The sequence below is a fragment of the Archocentrus centrarchus genome, chromosome 4, assembly GCF_007364275.1.
Source record: "Archocentrus centrarchus isolate MPI-CPG fArcCen1 chromosome 4, fArcCen1, whole genome shotgun sequence".
NCBI lineage: Eukaryota > Metazoa > Chordata > Actinopteri > Cichliformes > Cichlidae > Archocentrus > Archocentrus centrarchus.
In genome coordinates, this window is record NC_044349.1 from 28,577,815 (window position 1) to 28,598,781 (window position 20,967).

At 39.2% G+C, this 20,967-nt stretch overlaps 1 protein-coding gene across 4 annotated transcripts; it reads right to left on the bottom strand.

The window, feature by feature from the left end:
• Nucleotides 1-423: 423 nt before the first annotated feature.
• Nucleotides 424-13,910, bottom strand: exoc1 (exocyst complex component 1). 4 transcript variants are annotated; one of them, XM_030728226.1, is made up of 20 exons: nt 13,823-13,910; nt 10,935-11,066; nt 10,720-10,850; nt 10,457-10,616; nt 10,153-10,170; nt 8,556-8,743; nt 8,147-8,374; nt 7,485-7,617; nt 7,246-7,355; nt 5,998-6,147; nt 5,687-5,795; nt 4,766-4,810; nt 4,290-4,453; nt 3,996-4,109; nt 3,666-3,745; nt 3,263-3,491; nt 1,572-1,755; nt 1,266-1,465; nt 956-1,150; nt 424-869 (listed from the first exon to the last, which is right to left on the bottom strand). In XM_030728226.1, exons 2-20 carry the CDS (start codon nt 11,056-11,058, stop codon nt 717-719), a joined length of 2,715 nt encoding a protein of 904 aa, XP_030584086.1. In that variant the 5' UTR covers nt 11,059-11,066; nt 13,823-13,910; the 3' UTR covers nt 424-716. The 4 variants fall into 4 exon arrangements, with proteins under 4 accessions (XP_030584086.1, XP_030584087.1, XP_030584088.1 ...); XM_030728227.1 differs by lacking the exon at nt 10,153-10,170; XM_030728228.1 differs by lacking the exon at nt 4,766-4,810.
• Nucleotides 13,911-20,967: the final 7,057 nt, after the last annotated feature.

The following is a 20,967-nucleotide window of genomic DNA, read 5'->3' on the forward strand; positions in this document are numbered from 1 at the left end:
GTTTGAACATTGTTTTTCAAAGTTGCACAACAAGGATTTAAACTCTTTACTCAAATAAGACATGATCCTACTCCAGAGTATCAAAAACTGAAGTGCAGATTGGCACTTATCAGATTTATATGCACGAGATCTTAATTATTGATTCATTCATGGAGATGATTCTAATTGTATAACTTTTAAAGTAAATGTATGCAGTACAAAATGCAATATTTGCAGGCAAAAATACAGTGGCGTAAACTTAACAAACTACATTAAAACTGTCCTTCAGTAAAGTTACACTCCACCACGGGTCCTCTCTCTCATCCAGTGTTACTGAAATGATAATGAGGCCAATTACATTTCTGGTGGGGTCTGTGTCACCCCCTTTCCCAACACTCTGGATACTCCCCTGACTTAACAGTAAGATAAATCAAATACTAGGAGTGGTTTTGCAGATGCTAATTTATTATGTACAAATGACATCAAGAAATAATAAAAATACAACGAACAATTAAGTATTTAGAGAACTGTTGCTGAATTGCAAAGAAACACAGACACACAAAATGCAGCAATATCCTAAGCACTGTCTTTTGTACAAATTCCCTTTCATTCAATAAACACACAAGGAAATGTTTATAATTGAAAAAGCATTACATAGCAGTTTGGGAGTTGCTAGTGTATCTTCAGCCAGTGTGAGGCAGTAGTGAAACATCAAGGAAAAGTGCATAGCAGCGAGATTAATGAGACTGAGCAATGCTGGAGAAATACTCCAGCATGTCCTGGATGGTAAACTCCATGGTGATCCCAGAGCCAGGGTAGCATCTGCCTATGAGATCTTCAAAGTGCTTGTACTGACGGATGAACTCGTCTTGCATGGAGTGCCACACCACCTGAGCGAGTAAACAGGAAGTGCAACAGTTCAGAGGCAGGAAGAGGTGCGCAATTATTTTAATCCCATAAACTATGTTTTTCTCACCTGTAGCAGGCTTTCTTCTTCACACAGATGTTTGTCCACCTTCTTATAAAGGTTGTCCAGTCCCTTTTTCACCTCTTTGCCGGGATACTCTTTGATTACTTTGCGCAGCTCTTGCTTGTTGAAGGCCAGCTGATAACTCACCTCCTCCTCACGTACACCCTGGGCTACACGTGCTTCAACTCCTTCAAAGAAATGCTGGAAGAGAGAGATAACAGTTTGTTATTAAAAACTGTCCGCTTTTATTCAGCATATTCCAACTCAGCTCAGATGACCGAATTTCATGATAACTTTAAATCATAACTCTTCTTACATTGAGTTTTTCTAAAGGCTGGCCCAGAGAGTTGATTACGTAAGACTGCAGATGGTCTGTGTATTTGTGCTTGGCCTCTCGTCTCTCCGCATCCAGGCAGGAAATCTTTAGACGTGACAGTGTAGAAAAGATGTGGTGGAAATTCTCCATCATCACAACGTCCCGTGGCGTTTTCTGGCTTTCGTTGGCAACCTTCTCCACTGAGAAGACAATAAAGAGTTAGAACTTTGTTCACAGAAGATCACACCAACACCACATCATCTTCAGCTAATCAATAAGGACTTCCTTAATAATCAGCGGTCTCACCATTCATGAAGACGGCCCTGATAAGTTTGACATAAGCTTTATCCAGGTCTCCTCGGCGCTCTGCATTACGGAAGATGGTTTCAGCCAGTTCAGCAAACTCCTCAAACCCGGTGACAAAAGGCAAGATACCAACTTTGCTCTTTTTAGGTATCTTAAATTCTTCCATCTGTCTGATCTGATTAGACTGTTTAAAAAAAAAATAATAATAAAATTCATTATCACAGAAACTGTAGGAAATTAAAGTTTACAATACTTACATGCTTTGCTTAACAAGATAACTGTCAGTAAAACTCTAAATGTTAGGCAATAAAACTATAGCTTGCTTGCATGACTTCATCACCACCACTAAACCTCTGTTTGGTGTCGTGATCCTGAAAGTTCCTGACAACTTCAATTCATTCATTTATTCATTCATTCATTCAGCTACTTTGTAGAACTCTTCCATCTCTGGGACATGTTCGCAGGTGCATGCACACACACCCACAACCTTCTTAAATTGATTTTTACATATTACTACATAATTATGAGCCAGCTGCAGTGGAGTTAGAGTCCTTCTGCCTGTGGGATGTGAGACTCTGTAGAGAGGTAGCAGAATAATATTCAGGCCCACCGCAACAAAGACCTACAGAATTTATCAGTAAGAAAACATGAGATGGAAAGTGCTGGGGACAGAAATAAAGAGGCATGTGCACTAGTCAATCTAATCGCAGATGGCATTATTCTCCCTAGCAGATGAAAAATTTATTTAAAAGATCCTTAAATTATTTAAGAAAAAGCCATAGACAGTGAAAAAGATTAATGTAGCTACAGTCCAAAGACATGTTTGTTAAGTGAAGTGGTGATGCTAAATTGGCCGGAGGTGTGGATCTCAGAGCGTGTGGTTGTCCATCTCTCTTTTCGGTCCTGTGATGGACTGGTGACATCTGACAGCAGAGATAGTCTCCAGCCTGCCACATGACGCTGAGTTGGATAAACAGTTAAGAAACTCGATAGATGCACTATATTGCCTAAAGTATTCACTCGTCTGCCTTCACACACGACCCTGAGTGGCATCACATTTTCATTCCACAGTGTTTAATATGATGTCAGCTCACCCTGTGCAGCTATAACAGCTTCAGCGCTTCTGGGAAGGCTTTCCACAAGCTTTAGGAGTGTTTATGGGAATTTTTGACCATTCTTCCAGAAGCACATTTGTGAGGTCAGACACTGATGTTGGATGAGAAGGCCTGGCTCACGGTCTCCGCTCTAATTCATCCAAATACCACAGTTATAATACCACTAACAGCTGACTGTGGAATATTTAGTAGTGAGGAAATTTCACGACTGGACTTGTTGCACAGGTGGCATCCTATCACAGTACCACGCTGGAATTAACTGAGCTCCTGAGAGCGACCCATTCTGTCGCAAATGTTTGTAGAAGCAGTCTGCATGCCTAGGTGCTTGGTTTTATGCACCTGTGGCCATGGATGTGATTGGGACACCTGAATTCAATGATCTGGATGAGTGAGTGAATACTTTTGGCAGTATAATGTATGTGGTGGGCATTAATATACCTGGGTCCTGCCAAAGTAAAGTCTGTGTGGGAAACACTGTAATACATAGACCTTAACCAGAAAAAAATTCAGCACAAAACTTCCACTTCTATTAAAAATAAAAATACTAATGCCTCTTACGTGTGACGCCCTACTCACAATGCATTTGTCAAAGTTCCTCTTGACAGTCACAAGCACATTTCCCAAAGTTGTGCTGAGGTAAGAGGCTGGGTCAACGTTCTCAGCTGTCCACACATGATGACTCATCTTTACCAGCATGTAGAGAGAGTGGAAGCTGTCAATCTTGTCACCCAAAGCAATGAGGCTGTTGAGCTCCGTCTCGATGCTGTGGAAGATCTTATTCATCATCAGCCGCACCATGTCTTTCCTGTAATTGCAAAAAAGAAGTGAACAAGTGTAGAAAAAAAACAAAATCCTGAATAATGTTTGTAGATGTAAATATGGGTCATATTTACACCAGAAATGTTAGCAATGAACCCTGAATTGGATAAGAACAAGAAAATGGATGGATGGATGTTAGCAATGATCTGTGAGAACTCACTCTGATGACAAGGAGTGTCTGTGTTCTGCCTGGGGAGGCCTCTTTGATAGCATGCTTCCATCTAATTCCTCCATTTCTGGCTGAAGGAACAAGAAACACTAAACATGACAAACCTAAACAAACATCTGTTGATGCATATATGAATGATGTAACTGAAAACACACTAGCATCTGTCATTACTGTTTTAATTTATGCTTTCAGGGGAGACAAATGGTCCAGTTTCAGACACCACCACATGAGCACAGCTATTGCTGCGAAGTATTAGAATTCATTTAGATGCCATTTGACCTTTCTGTAAAAGCTATTTCCAGTATATGATCACAGATGTACCTGTGCAAGAGGGGGTGCAACTGTCAGATGCTGCTGCAGCTTAAAGAACTTGCTGATGAAATCTTGTTCTGCAAGGCACAAAGGCTCCAGCTCACTGAGGACCTGCTCAAATATCTGCAGAGACAAAAACCCTCTATTTAATTTCTCAGGATGTGCACACACACACACACACACACACACACACACACACACACACACACACACACACACACACACACACACACACACACACACACACACAGCTTTATTTCCACTTCACATTTGAGTCTTTGCTTAAATGTATGGCAGTGTCACCTTGTCAAATTTGGTTCTGTCAGCCACATCCAGGTCGGAAGCGGACATGTTGCCCATGTCCAGCAGTGATGATGACTGGGAACGCCGGCTGTTGGAACCCTGCACTGTGAGCTTGTTCAGGCTTGAAGTAGAGCCTGTCAGCTTCCCAGAGCTGCCATGCAGGCCTAATGCAGCACAATAAACGCAATGTGAGTTAATGTCCGTGTTTTGGGGGAGGGCTAATACAAGTCAATTTTCAAAAATTCTGTAGTGAAGTAATCCAAATTAACATGAAATTACATGGTTAGATTTTTGTCACAGAATCAGAATGTGTGAAAATGTACTGTGAAGATTTAGCCCAAACCAACCAGGTATACGGTGAGGTAATGGTTTGTACTGGAGAAAGGGGTTCAAGCAGGAGTAATTTTAGTGCAGTCATATGAGAAGCACAGTTAGAAATTGACAGTGGAACAGCTCCATTCAAATGTCATACTTACTTTCTGTTTCCTGTTTGAGTGCACTCTCTTTCCGCGGAAGCGTGGCTGCAGCCAGTTAGAAAGGCAGGCACCAAAGACAAACACAGGTTAGGCTTAACACATGCAGCATGAGAGGGGTAAGGCTAGATGTTAGATGTACATATATGCTGACGTGCACCGCAGTGACTTGGGTAGTAGCTCAGACAAACCTTTGGAAAACAAAGTCTTTGTTCTTGTTTTCAAAAGGAAAAGCTAATACAGAGTGCAAAAAGCTTATAAATCTGCCAGAATCACAGCTCAACAAGGGTCCTATGCACATTATAAATAAAAAAAAAAATCAAAAAAAAAAATATCACATAAAGTCCCTGTGTAAAGGAAAAAGAAGACATTACTTAAAGATAAACTTTGGATGCACACATAAGATTATAAGAGAGAAACACGGTGCTCAAAATGTCCTAAATAGAAACCAATGTGAGAAATGTGCAACAGCAAAGCCATTTACAACCTTATTGTGAGGCAAAGCAAACGTTAAAGCGTGTGTTTGTTTTTAAATCGTATGTGGCCGGTGATTCTATGGATGGAGTTTTTCTCTCCCAGTGATTAAAGTTAATAAAGCTTCCCGAAATAACTCCCCAAATAAATGTCCAGACACATCATCAAGATGGCAGCTGAGTGGCGAGACCTGTTCTAGAAAGACTAAAGGTAAAATATGCTTTGGATAACAGGTATGGTGCAGAAAAGGCGTGAAAGCACAATATAAGAATGGGCTAAAATAGTCAAGAGATGCAGGGAAATTCATGTTGCCTTTGAGTGAGCTACATAATGCAAACAACAGAGGAAAATACAACAAATGAAATACCTGCAAACTCCCAAACACATACCATTACAATACCTCTGGAAGACAAATGTAGTTAAGTTTAACAAGTAAATCGTAGGGCTTACCAAATTTGCCCTTCGGGTCTTTGGATGTACCCGCCATTTTTATTTTGGCAACTTCAAAGAACTCTTTGATTTCTCGCTCATATAGTCTGCTCATATAATCAACATAGGTCTGTAAAAAAGAGAGAGGATATTTGTTAAGACTTCCCTCTGCTCTGCTATTTGCTTCATCATAGTTTATTACTTAACTGTTATTTTTCAAATACTCTCTCCTTATTGAACTGTATTCACCACAAAGTATTTAACTCAAGAATATTTGCTGTAGTATCAAACCACACAAAAAGCAGGTGTTTTTGCAGGATAACAGCACTGACCCTTGATAGGCCCTCGTACTTCTCCCTGTGGGTGTTCTTTAGCCACTCCATGAGCTTGGCGTAGCGCAGTAAGTCCCTGTGGAGGGGGCTGTGTTTGGGCAGGGTCAAATCAGCTGTGTGCTGTGACAGGGTAGAGCTTTGGTCATGGCCCTGAGGAACACAGTGATGACAGATAATCATTAGCAATACATTTGTTAAAAGGTACACCATACAGGAGAAAAGTTATATTACTAGTCTTTCCATATATGCACGCAAACACACATTATGCAAAAGGAAGACTTAGCCTGCTTCCTCTCACGATCATCTGAAGCGTTACCTTAGTATACTGTGTATCCAGATGATGTCAAAGTAAACAATCTAAGACGTTCTTACACTCCAGATCATCACATTCTCAGCCAACTTACTGATCAGCATCCCTTTTGATGCCGAACTGATGTTCTTCCCACTTCCCCCTAAGCTTGTTCACTCTCTGCTTCAAGACATGCACGCAGACAGGCACAGCATCGTATGATGTGAGACCATTAGCAAAGAAGCCATGTTAGCACACAAACAGAAAGAACCCTCAGCCGAGGCATTTGACGAAGGAGGAGAAGGATGGACAGCGCCTCTACAGTTTTAAGATCAAATGTGAGATGTTAAGTAGTTAGAAACATATCCCATGCAATAAATAATGTGCTATGGTGAAAAGCTTGAGCTCTCATGGAATGTATGAGTTATGAGTGAGAAGTCAAACATTAGCAAAAGGGGGCACGTGGGGGTTGCTGTGAGGGTACTCACTGGAAGTGACAGACAGGAGGACCTATAGAACTGAGGGATGGTCATTTTGAAGTGACTGAAGTGGTTGAACTGACACAGAGACAAAGAGCAGAGTGGGATGATTCAAAGTGGGATACACAGAGAATCAAGAATAGGTGGGACACAGCTGAAGGGAGACGACAGACGGAAGCCCAGGAAGAGAATCTTAGCTAAACAGGAAGCTCATTAGGGGAGAAAGAGAGATACAAAGAGTCTGGAAAAGTAAAGGAGAGACTGCTATCCTCTATTTCACAGCAGATTCACAGTGACCAGCCACCATAACAATTATTATTAAATCTGCTTGCATTACTTTGTTCCCAGTACAACTTGTTCAGTTTCACAGTTCAGTACCACTGCAGCATTTAAAGAATATTTATTCTGATGAGATTTTTCTTCTTTAAATGTTAGAATCAGACAATGAAGACATATTCCTGAATAAGCTATCCCTGTTACCTGGTGAACAAACACATTGTTGAGGTGATTCGTGAGGCGGCGAGCAAAGGTGTCTCTCAGCTCAGCGAACAGGAGCTGTTGCTGGGTCACAGCCATCAGTTTTTCATGCCCTACAGAAAGAAAATGATGGCACTTTAATTTGATTACTTTTTTCCTTTAAAAAAACAACAACAAAAAAAAAGCACTAGTTCATCTACGTGTTCAGCAAGTAATCAATAAAGCTTCATTTTTAAACCTACCTGGTCTGAGAGCCACATTCATGCACTGCAGAAGAGCTTCAGAGGCATTAATACAGGCCTCTATACCTTTAGGGGATGTCAGATCTCCCTCCTGTAAGGCCCTGATGTGTCCCTTTGATAAGTCCATGTAGTTCTACAGAAGGAAAACAGAACTACACTCAGAAAACAAAGTCCATTTGTCTAGCTATAAAAGAACAGGACTAATTTCCCAGCCAAAATCTCAATTATTGTTATAGCTGAAAGTAAAACTGAAAGTAAACTAAAGCAGACTGATTCAAAAAAGATATTGAAGATATTGAAATAAAAAAATAAAAAAAAACCTCCCTCATAAAAACTGCACCAGGGTTCATTACACACCCTTTTGAACTTTACTAAGGCTTAAAGTCAGAGGTCAGTCTGCTTTGACTGAAAAGTGAAAATGAACTATCGTCTGTGCTTCACCTCAGTTTTTGAACTTCCATGGCTTACAGTGTGGTTAACTGTACTAAAAGCTCATCCAAGAAGTCTGTACTTTTAAGTGAGTGGAATTCTAGCATTTCTGTACGTTAATTAGCAGTAATTAGTACTAACCAAGCTTACTCCACCCTTTTGGTCCAAATATGGCTCCAAAAAAAAAAAAAAAAAAAAACATACTTTGGAAAACATTTAAATATTCTTCTAACCACTAAGAACTGGATCTCGTCTAGCAGTTTGCTGTTGTTGGTGTTGCTGATCTGGATGAGGCGGTTGCTCTGTGAGATCTGGTCCATTTGCTCCTTCACACTCTGGAGCATCTCTTCATAGCTGCTCAGCTTGCCCTCGATGGTGTCCACCTCTGCCAGCGCCTCATCAAGCAGCTGCATCAGGATATTAACCTGTTTCTCAGACGCCATGATGGACTGAATGTTGGCCTTAATGTAAGAACAGATAAAGAAGCATATTCACTAATAATTTATTTCATTATTAATGATAGTGGGTTTAGATCGCTAAACAGTTGCCACCCTTTAAAAAAATATAAAAAATTATCTCTGATCATATTTAGTCATCTTAAATACTAGTTTTAACATAAAGAACTGAACTGGTTTTACTCACCCCATCTAAAACCTGAAGCTCCTTGAAGAGCTTCTCTGCAAAAGCCTCTGCATTGGAGATGGCGTACTCGCACGTCTCCATCATGCTCTCGATATCTTGCTCCTCACGGGTGCTAAGTTCCTGGTATTCATCTAGAACATCCTCATCTCCCCCTGCAACACTCTGACTCTCACCGCTTGGCACAGACTCTAAGTCCACGAGAAGAGAAGAAAAACACGTGCAGGGCGTAAGTCCAAGAGCAAGATTCAGAACACGTGCTATGGCGTCTTCAGACTCAATCAGGTTTTCTTCAGGTTTTGAAAGAACAACTACAGACACAGTTGAGTAAGGGATATCCAGATGTTTCATGGTTTTAACAGTACAGCTGTTCCTATTTTCTATCAGTGATGAAAATGTAGCATGACTATGAGCACAAATGAAAAACAATATGAGGTAGTGGCAGGAGTTTGAAAATAAGAAGCATGTCTTAATGTACTTAGTGAAGAAATTATTATAATAATTAATCTACAAGCTGGAACAACTGAACTAACAACTGTATTTTATGTCACTTTGGATCAATTAAACTACAGGTGTGCATCAAACAATACAGGATATATTAATAAGCATATGTCAGTATATAACTGTATGTATTAAAGTTGCAGTTCACAGCAAAATCAAATATAAATATTTTGACTCTGGCCTCTACAGATGTTTATCCATCTAGATTGTTTTTGTGTGAGCTGCTTTGCACATATACAACTGCAGAGATGCTGGCCTTTTCTTGAATGTCACAGAACTAAATGTCATTTGCTTTGAGGAGCTCAGGTAATAAAAATAAGCACTTTTTAAATCTCTGCATCTCTTTCCATAAAATTGTGACCCAGTTATTAAAATCTGTGCACACCTTGCTGAGAGCAGTTTCATCTGCTAAACTGCACCCACCAAAAGGAAGTGCACATATTCTCATGAGAAGAGGCTCACGCTTAAGACAATGAGACAGGATAATGCTAGTTGGTTACGTGTTTCTTTTGCTTGGCAAATACAGACATCAGAAAGCAAACAGTCCCAACATCAGACTACTTTTAACATGGATTGTAGTTTTTTTTTTTTTTAAATAAACAGCTCCTGATATCTGGAAAGACGCATCACTGTTGACACAATTACGGCCAATTTAGAATCACTAATTAATGTAACATGCATGTTTTTGGACTGTGGGAGTAAGCCGGAGTACCCACACAGTACAGTGAGACACATGCAGACTCCACACAGGACCACAGCTGGCCGGGAGATTAGAACTAAAGATCCTTTTGCTATAAGGCGATGGCACTCAAAACAAAGCATATGGATAAATAGCTACAAGCCAGAGGACAACTATGTAAATTTGATTTTGAGACAGTCATTTTAATGTGGCATGGACGAAAAAAGGAGATTAAAAACATGATCTAAATGTGTGTAGATATTATTCAAAAATAATCATGCCTATTTTTTTTTTTCCCTAATGACACGAGTCAAACAGCAGCAGCTTTAAGGAGGTGAAAGTCTCTAGTGAGAATGGTGGTTTGATGTAATGAAAACACAATGGAGAGGAGCAAGGAGGGGGAAGTTAAGTCCTACCAACCTTCCGCTTTAGGAAGTTCTGGCCAGAGAAAGTTAAAGAGAGAAAAGTGAGAATAAAGAAAAACTTTAAACACAGAAAACCATACCACAAACCAGGATACAGAGAATCTCTTTGAAACTATGATATTAAAAAAATTAGATGGAAAAGAAAATCCAGGGGATTCTCACATCTAAATTAGATTACCTCAAACTCTAGCAGCAGCAGTTTGAGTTGAACAGACACGCCTTTAAACAAATACAATCAAATCAAAGAAAGAGGCATGCTGTCACAGAGATGGCTAAAGGTAGAGTAATTATTTATGCACCTTCAAGCAGCTGAGAACTGACATTCACGAACTCCAGCTTCTTCCTCAGATAACGCTGGTTCAGCTTCCAGATGCAGGAAATAAAGGAGTTTTTTTCAGCTGTGCTGCTGGCCACCCACCGGTAAACCTTCTCAAAATGAAGATCAAACTCAGGATTTTCCTAAAGCACAAGCGCAGGAAACAGTCTATTAGTCAATGTCAGTCATTAAAACCCATTTTCTGAGTGGAAACAACAAAATGAGAGAGAAATTAATTTTTCTGACCTTGCTTGCATCTTTGGCATCTACTTCTGTCAAATCTCTGAGCTCCCAGGTTAGCTGTCGCTTGTAGAAGTCCCCCTTGTCAGATTTTTTCACCTTCACTACTTTAACCTGGACAGGCCTCTCTGTGGTAACTGGAAGAGCGGGAAGCAGATTACTTCAGAAATATAAACTTCTTATCATCACACATTATTTCTAGCTCAATATGTGGTGACTACCTGTAGCACACAAGAAGCAATTCTTCTTCTTCTTTCCCGCCTTGCAGACGTTGACGATGCCGAGGAGTCGCTCGTCGTTCGGTGTGAAGATGTCCCTCTGGAGAGCATGCTTGATGGCTGTCATGGTGGATGCTGTCATGCAGAGCATAATATGTTCGTTATTTTGACCATATGGGAGATGCATCCATCATACATGTTTAATACATGCATCTCTAGAATTAGATCAAATCTGTCTCCCACTGATGTACATGAGGTCATGGATCATGGATTTATTTTTTCCTCACCTTGGCTTACTGTAAGTTTCAACTCAACACCAGTCAGACTTACAACAATGCTACTGTTGAGCTACTGGCACCAAGAGACAGGGATGCACTGATACATCGGCAGATACCGCAAAGATGGCATTTACCGATATCAGTGGCTGGTATTTTGTGTCACATTCATTTTAGGCTGTTAAATACTCAAAAATAGTGACATGAGGACCTAGAAGACTTTAACACAGATCAGTTATTTGTTTTTCTAGTGAAGATGTCTTGGATCTCTTAGCACAAAGGGGAAGTGAATGTTATTTTAAACCTTAGCATCAGCACAGAACAAATTTTACGCAGGTCTGTCACTGTTTGGGTGACTACAGCTGGTCCAAAACACAGCAGCCTACCTCTTAACTGGCACTCGCAAGGAAGCCCATACTGGCTTCCTTGCATTGGCTGCCAGTCTGTTTTAGACTTAAGACTTTATTGTTTGTGTTTCAAAAGGAACCAAAAGGTTGTTCAGGCGTGACAACCTGGGTACATCCTAGGAGAGGCATTCCACGCACATGCCATTGGGAAGAGGGTTGAGCGAGCCCTCTCCAGCATGTCCTGGGTCTGACTCAAGCCAGACCCAGGACATGCTGGAGAAGGCTCGCTTGGGAACACCTTAGTGTTCCTCGCCAGAAGAGCTGGAGGAGGTGGCTGGGGAGAGGGAGGTCTGGGAACCTCTGCAACCCAGACAAGCAGCAGAAAATTGATCGATGGACCTTTGGCTTTAAAACAAGACTGATCACTTTTTACTTATGTTACTATCATTGTGTTTTTTCATTCTAAGTTTTCTTTTTTTTTTTTTTTTTTAAATCTGTTTTATGTTATTTTAGTCTTTCACCTGTTCAACACTTAGGTCAACTGTCCTTTGGATTTAAATATGCTTGTAAATAAATTTGACTTGACCTAATAACCCAGTAATTCCTAAATTACACTGGCTGCATGTTATCTTTAGCACCATTTCAAGTTTTACTCTGGAATAATTAATATTTATCCCTTTAAATGCCAAGGTGCTCAATCAGATCAAAATTCTGCTGTTTATTCCTAGGTCTCTGCTAGTAAAGGCTTTAACAGTAGAGCCCCCAAATTGTGGGGCAGTCTACATATTGAGACCAGACTGGCTAGATCATCAGTGTCTTCAAATCTATCTTAAATCAGTAGCATAAAAGGCTTTTATGACATGTGGGTTTTGTTTTTTAATGGTTTCTGGTTTTTTTTCGTTTTTTGATGTTCTTATTGTATGTTTCTTAGCAGAACTTGCAGAAGATGCACTTTCAGTAAGCATAACCATTCTTTTGTTGTCCTTAGCATACTTCAGTCTTGTCTCTTCTGCAGAAGTGGAGTTTTTCTTGGTCTGCAACCTTGCAGTCCATTCCTGTTTCCTGTGCAGGGTTGTAGTGATCGTCTTCTTTGAGGTAGCAATTCCCGACTTGGCCAAGTCATTCACTAGTCTCTTGGCAGTTGTTCTGGGGTCTTTAGACACATCTCTCACTAGTTTTCTTTCCAAACTTGTTGAAGTCATTTGCTTCCTGCCTCTGCCAGGCATTTTTTGTACTGTGTAGGTCTCTTTAAATTTCTTAATGATGCTTCTCAATCCAGTTCTTGACACTTGGAAATACTGTGACAACTTTATCTCTTGCTTTGTGAGCATAAACAATACTTTCTCAAGTCTAAACTGATTTATTTTGTTTTTGGCACAATGATTTCTCAAGTGACAGCTCAAACACTTGCTGAGGTTTTCATACTGTGTGTAAATTGGAAGATAACCCTCAGTTTTAGCTTGATTTGACAAGCTTTGAGCATTACAAAATAAAGGTATATCATTCTACAGCAGTGGTTTGTGATATGGTCAGTTTTTCAGGGGTTTCTCCTGAAATAATTCTGCTATTGTGAACAAATATAAATAATGTATGCCTTCTAAATCAAACTAGTATGTTTGGAAATCCCTTGCTCTGTTAAAAAGGGACTTGGGAAATTTTTGACAAAGTTTAAATTTCATAGGGGGTTAATAAGTTTATCCTCATCTGTATCTCAAACATATCTGTGATGAATAATATCAAATAATTTTGAGCCAGAAAGAACATTATTGTCACAAGGTAAAAGCTGCAGTCATTTTATTGTAAAGTGACTGATATATATCCTTTATTTATTCAGGTTTTTTATAACCATTGCTCTTTGGTCTGGGACTCTGTGGAGACTTCTGTCGTGTTAGAAAACACTTAAAAGGTTACGTTTACGGTCGTCTTGTGTCTCATCTCTTTTCTAACGCTGACAGGATTAAGGGACATCGGTTAAAACTACAACAAAGTGCCCACCAAGCACAACAAATGAGTTCTACAGGCAGGTGGTGGATACTGCAGCTGAGACCCTTCCTGCTGTCCTCCTCTGTCGGTTAGCTCTCCGCCTGCTAACGCCTCTGCTAGCTGGACAAAGCTAGCTGCTGCTGTTAGCATTAATGACGCCGGCTGCAGAAACCAGGCAAAGAGTGTGCCTACACCAGTGAAATACTCAGCTAAACCACTGTCAGAGTTTCCATTCAAAAGACACTCTATGCGTATTTTCACAGGTGTACTAGTAAATAGCGGTTACCTTGTTTTTTTCAGCTCTCCAGCCCTGCGAAGCGCCGCCCTCTCACTTCCTGGTCCTCAGGAGCTGTCACGTGACAGTAACATCCTCCACCACTGTGACACGCTTAAAATAACCCTGCGCTCAAGCGACAGAGGTTGTATGTATTTGTTTTACCCAGTTTTGACATAATGGAAAGAATAAAATAAATGTCTATATAATTATTGCTCAATGTGTTTGAAAGATGTGTTTTATGAACACTGCCATGATTTTGAAAATGCCCCTCACAACATAACAGATCACCTCACTGTAGAAGTTTAGATTTGTTCTCTAATTTGTGACAAAGGTGACCAGATGGCCGTTGCTGTGTGGGACTGCACATTGTTTTTATTCCTTGACTTCTGTCCCACATCTTGAGACAATGTCCCACATTTGTTATAGCTATTTTTTTTTTTATTTCACAAAGGGTGAAATATGGTGCAAAGTGACACAAAATTGTCAGATATGTTTATAAAAAGGTTTGCCAATTCATAAAGACTGTCATGAGTCCATAAAAACAAAATTTCCTTATATCTTTACTGTTTCGTTTAACAAGAGAGCTGGAAATATATTTGGCCTTTACATGATAAATAAAAATCCACTAACAGTTTACCCAGTTTATTTTATTTGTATTTTTATTTTTAAGTTAGATATGAAAATTGCTAGTGTATCCCACTTTGTCCCCACAAACACAGTATTTACCCCACATTTAGTATGGAAACCCTCTTTGTCACCAACTCTAAGTGAAAGATACTCATTACCCCACTCTCTGAAAACACGGCCTGACAACAGAATGCTTTATTTTCTGTAAAATTATTGTTCCATTTTTCTTTAAAAACTTCAGACTTGTCATTTGATAAAAAAATATTAGTATGCAGTAAGCAAGTAATACAAAGGGTGAACTTGATTGTTTTGTGTATGTGGTGCACTCAGAGACAGATTCAGCTATTTACTGCAAGTGAATTGTACAGAGGGAGGGGGCAGACAACTTACGAAGTTAGAAATTAACTATACAAAAAAGGTTTATGCCATAAACTGAGGCGAGAGGAAAGTCCTTTTGCAGTGAGACATTCAGTTCAGTCCCTTCAATTAATTCAGGGAGGGACAGCCATTTATGAGAGGAAAGAGAAGACAGGAAAGAGGAGCAGATGGAGACACAGTCTCTACAGGTAGACAGGTAGAGTTAAGAATATAGGTTTTCCCAGTTGAAAACAGATGATGCCAAAATGTCATGTCATTCAAACACGATCTTTTTAAAACACCAGGTGGCATTATTAAACCACAACATAGCTATTGAACTTTCCATGGTTTGTATCTTGAGTTGTATTCATATACACAGTCTATGTTTAAGAACACAACGATGTTGTCAGTATTGTACCAATGCATTTACCACGTTTTCCATCAATAAAAATGGTATATGTGCTCCTGGTTTACTGCAAAAGTCCACTGAGGCTGTAAAGACATTTGGAGCACACCAATAAACAAATGTCAACACAGTGAGTCAGACATGTGACACAGATGAAAATCAAGGATTAACAAGTGATCTGCAGACAGTGCCTTGAGGTACAAGATCTGCACTGAAGTTATTGTGCAGAGACGACGCTGAATCTCCCGGCTGGTGAATGTGACATGCACTGTCACCATCAGTTAAATTCAGAGCTTCTTGCTCTGTGTGATGAAATGGAGAGAACATGTTCAAAGTATATGATGTGTGCTTTCATATTTTCATTTTCATTGCTTGTCATGTATCATAAACTCTGCATCATATGTCCAAGTTAAAGAAACTCACTAAAAGTCATGAATTATTTAAGTAATGAGAGTAGCATCAGTGTTGGGTGTGATGCAAGCCTCTGTTGTAGCTCACGGATGTACATTGCACAGACATGAAAACTGTCACATAATATTCATGTTACAGAGTTATGGCTTTAATATGGAAATAACCAAGAACTATTTTACATTTCAGAGGAAATGGTTGGGAAATTTAAGTCTTGGGTAAATGGTCAAAAAAACTGAAGATAATAAAATCATCATGATATTGTAGATGAAAAAAAAAATTGATCTGACAGGAAAATCACTGACACTTTGTAAAGTGAATTATTAACCCCTAAATGTGTTTAATATCACAACACTTTCAGTTATATGAGCCAAAACTTTTAAGGAATCCTTACATGCTTAATGTAAATATTTTGTGGCTACTGACTGTAGAAAAATAGGTAGTTCATTGTGCTTGGGTTATTATTTGTGTAAAGATAATATTGCCTTACAGCCCTACATGTGAAATATACATCTTATATATTTATTGTTTGTCATTTATTGTTTACTTGTCTAGGTGGAAATCTGTAACATGAACCATGCCACACTGCAACATTTAAAGCCTTTTCTAGCTAAAAACAACACACACGTGGTCCACACACATATTACAAAATATAAATGCACTGTAATTATCTTCATTTTTTCTGTTTCCTGGGTTCGCCCAGCGTTTACACTCATGCCCACACTTTTTTTTTTGTCAATGTCAGAGATTATAATGATCAGTTGTGACGTTGATGTTCCTACAACAAAGTGATGCTTTTGCAGATGCAGCAACTTCAAACTTACTAAATTATAACTACTGAAAGCCCGTTTAGTGAGTGTAGCATCAATGAAAAATAGAAATTTAGAGGGGAAAAACAAAGTGGGCCCTGCAGGTAAGTAATTTTCCCAACTCATTACAGGAGGACACTTCTGTGATGCTGGAGCCCCGGTGACACGCACGGGTGACATGCAGATGTGACAAAACAAAAGGGCTTTTCACGCTGGTGCTGCAGTGTCAGGGGACGGTGATTACATCTGTGTAATCTACATTTGACATTCACACCGATGATTAAAGGCTGATAGCATTTTCTGCTTCTGTGTCTGTTTCGTTTGATATCAGGATGGCATTTTCTGCAGCCTTTAATATGCTTGAAGAAGCCATCATTGATTGTTTTAGGCTTGCATTTGTTGTATTGTCAGGATACACACAAAAGATTAAGTTGGTATATGTGCAGGCTGTCTTAAAAGCTACTACGCATAGTCTTTAATTGGTTGTTATTTAACTTTTTGAAAATCAAACCACAAGCTGTAACAAACTCCTCTTCAAATGTATGTTGACCAGAGTGCTCTTCTGCCACTGTTTTCCCTCTCAACTCCCATCATGTGGCTTTAGCAGTTAAATTATGGGACAAGTACATAAATGATAGGCACACTTGACTGTTGCGATGCAAAAAAAACACACCCTTGGAGCAACACAGCATTGAGCACTCGCACAAAAACTTGTGTGAATGCCACACTTGAGTAACCTCATCCCAAGGTGAGGGCTTTGCTCATCTCTGGCAAATTACGCAGAAAGAAGAACATGCTAGTCATCCAAAGTGAAGTAAGCATGAGAGCCGCTATTACATGAGCAATGCTCCATGTAGAGCTCTTTGCTTATTATGAGGGTCAATAATGTGTGCGATTTTGTTTTGAAGTAATCATGTAATTTGAAATGTGCGCGCGTGAGTGTTATCTGGTGTGCTCTGCTGATTGTTTATGCAGCCTCCCGAGACATGGAAAAATATAAATTGGGAAATTTCAGGCATTATAACCTAAAATTGTTGTAGCTTTGCAGAAGTGAAGACCCAAATGCAAGATGCAGAGAGGCAGAGGCTGCTGCAAAATGATGGCAAAAATATTATATATATATGTTTTTTTAGTCTAGTTGTGGATTTTTTTTTTCCTGTGGTGGAAACTGGCTTCCATAGGACTTTTTTATTTCACAAAATAATACCACTGACAGCTGATCGTGGAATATCTAGTAGGCAAGAAATTTTACAATCTGACCTGTGCAATGGTGGTGCAACCCATTCTTTCACAAATGTTTGTAAAGACAGGCTACAGATTTTGATTTTGCATCTGTGGCAATAGGAGTGAAAATTCAATTCAAATTCATTTATATAGTACCAAATCACAAGAACCTTCACCTCAAGGTGCTTTATATTGTAAAATAAAGACCCTACAATACTAGAGCAAAACCCCCAACAATCAGACGAGCCCCTATGAGCAAGCAGATGGCGATGGTGGGAAGGAAAAACTCCTTTTTAACAGGATGAAACTTCCAGCAGAACCATGTTCAGGGAGGGGCAGCAACTGTTTGGGGATAAGGTGAGAGAAAGACACACTATGGAAGAGTTTAAAATTAATTACTAATGATTAAATGCAGAGTGGTGTATAAACACACGTAGAGTTAAAAAAGAAACACTCATGGGAAGCCAGCAAACTAGGCCTGTTGCAGCATAACTAAGGGATGGTTCAGGCTCACCTGATCCAGCCCTAACTATAAACTTTATCAAAAGGAAAGTTTAAAGTCTAATTTTAAAAGTAGAGTGTCTGTCTCCTCAATCCAAACTGGGAGCTGGTTCCACAGAAGAGGGTCCTGAAAGCTGAAGGCTCTGCCTCCCATTCTAACCCTAAGTATCCTAGGAACCACAAGTAAGCCAGCAGTCTGAGAGCAAAGTGCTCTATTGGGGTGATATGGTACTATGAGGTCTTTAAGGTAAGATGGGGCCTGATTATTCAAGACCATATAAGGGAGTAGAAGGATTTTAAATTCAATTCTGGATTTAACAGGAAGCCAATGATGGTTCCATAGAGGAGGGGCATCAAAGCTGAAGGCTCTGCCTCCCATTCTACTTTTAAATGCCCTAGAAACCACAAGTAAGCCAGCAGCAAAGATCTCTAATAGGTCAGTATGGTACTATGAGGTCTTTAAGATGGGGCCTGCTTAGTCAAGACCTTCCACGTGAGGGGAAGGATTTTAAATTCAATTCTGGACTTAACAGGGAGGCAATGAAGAGAAGCCCATGTGGGAGAAACATGCACTCTTTTTCTAGTCCCTGTCAGTACTCTTGCTGCAGCATTCTGGAGCAACTGAAGGCTTTTTAAGGAACTTTTACAACAACAACAACCCAACAATGAATTACAATAGTCCAGCCTAAAATGAACAAGTGCATGAACTAGTTTTTCAGCATCACTCTGAGACAGGATGTTTCTAATTTTAGAGATATTTTGCAAATGCAAGAAAACAGAAAAAACCTTAATTCAATGATTCTTCAATGAAAAAGTTTCCATATAGTTTTTTTTTGTCATTTGTGATCATATTATGATGATAAATGGTGGCGCCTATCCCTGCTGACACTAGCCCAGAGGTGGCAGGGCTGTTAAGGAAATCTGAAATAAATCGATCTACACAAACAGGTTGTCTTTATTATATTTTAATTTGCCTTTGCAAAGGGGTCAAACAGCAATAGTGTGCAACAGTAGCCTGCATGGCTTTCGTCAAAGAATGAAAATAAGCACAGAATTATTCATGGAAACCCATTATCAACCCAGCACGGTCACAGAATACAGGCAGAATATTCCATGCAAATAAGCTTGTATAGTTGAGTATATTTTGCATTAGAAGATTATATAAAGACAAAACATGATACTTCAGCCAGGTCAGCTTAACAGAGAGAATCTTAAAGATTTCCATCACAGGGGACACCCTGGAAAACTTGCAAGTCAATCACAGTGCTAATACCGAGACCCACAACCACACACTCTTGCGTCCGCACCCACAGCCAGTGTAGATTCACCACTTAACCTAACATGCATGTATCTGAAATGTGAGAGGAAACTGGAGTTTCCAGAGAAAGCCCATGCATGCACATGCAGAGCATGCAAACTCCACCCAGAAAAATCCCAGCCAACCAGTAGGGTGAAACCAAGAACCTTCTTGTTCTACAGCAGCGCTAAGCAATGAGTCACCACTGCGTCTTGTGTGTGATAGAAAGTGCTTCATTAGTCCAAATAATACTGAGCCTTGTTTTATACTAAGTCAACCAGCAGCTAGCTATTGCTTCATATATTAAAGAAATGATATGAGTAATATCAACTCTTGGATCAAGTTCAGAAAAAGCAATAAGCATATTTTAAAGGATGTCAAAACTTTCTTTTAATTCAATATGCAGCGTGTTAGAATTGTCCTATTATATTTCCAACTAATCTGGTGGTATATACTTAAATTCTCTAACTGGCAATCCAATAAAATTATTTACCAAATAAGCTCAAAATGTCTAAGGAATCATATACACTCTGCAGTGTGAACAGTTTTTAACGTTCATAGTATGTTTTATTTTATTAGGAATTTTCATTGGATAAACCACAGGACATTGGTGGGCTTTGTGTTAACAGAGGCTGAATTTGATTGTTCTGCAAACAGAAACACACTGATGTGAAGAAAGCATCTTTGTCACATTGATTATAGCGAGGGGAAGAAGATTGCCTTTTACTGACATTCATTTAGCCGACTCTGCCTACACAGGAAACTGTAAATGTGCCAGCACTGAATGTGATGCTCAGGGTAATGATAACATATATTAATATGTATAGCCATGTAGTGAAACATGATTGCAGAAAATCTCATGTGAGAAAAAGTGGATTTCTGTTACTGGGTACAACCAGCATATGTAATATCATTTAAAAGTGAAAATGATTTGAGTCATCAATCAGATCTAAAGTAAGATGATTTCAGTCCTTTAACTGAGGTCCCAAAATAGATGCTTGCTTGATTTTTTTTTTTTGACATGTAAAATTGAACCATTATCTTCTGATTTACTTTGCAATTCAATTTAAGCTGCAGAATATTAATAATATTATTAATATTTAGACTTTTTTTAAAAATCCATAAAGCCATTACTGTATTGGTATTACATGAACATTTTTACATATGCACTACAATGAAGACATATTTGAAAAATTCATTATTTCACTTTGGTTTTCATGATGCTTGCAGCTATTTTGTATTTACTTCAATTTTCTTTATGATTCGTCTAATTTGAAACACAATAAACTTTCATATTTTACAAAGTTTGTCTTTGATGACTTGTTAATAGGTTATGCTCCCTGCTAATTTTCCTCATTTCCAATCATGAACATCGTTCCAAGCATCCTGTTACTGTGTAAGAAATTGATGTGTTTTGGTGGGTCTGATTTTTTTTTAATACTTTAATTGATGGCTCTGGGCACAGTGGTGAAAGTTAAAGGCACACTAACTGCCACACCAGAACTACAAGAGCTGATTCATATCT

Coding starts and splice junctions, on each gene's coding strand:
- exoc1 (XM_030728226.1), bottom strand. CDS start 11,058: ATGACAGCCATCAAGCATGCTCTCCAGAGGGACATCTTCACACCGAAC. Junction 10,617..10,719: donor ATGCCAAAGATGCAAGCAAG/GTCAGAAAAATT, acceptor CTTGTGCTTTAG/GAAAATCCTGAGTTTGATCT. Junction 1,756..3,262: donor GGAACTTTGACAAATGCATT/GTGAGTAGGGCG, acceptor TTTTTTAAACAG/TCTAATCAGATCAGACAGAT.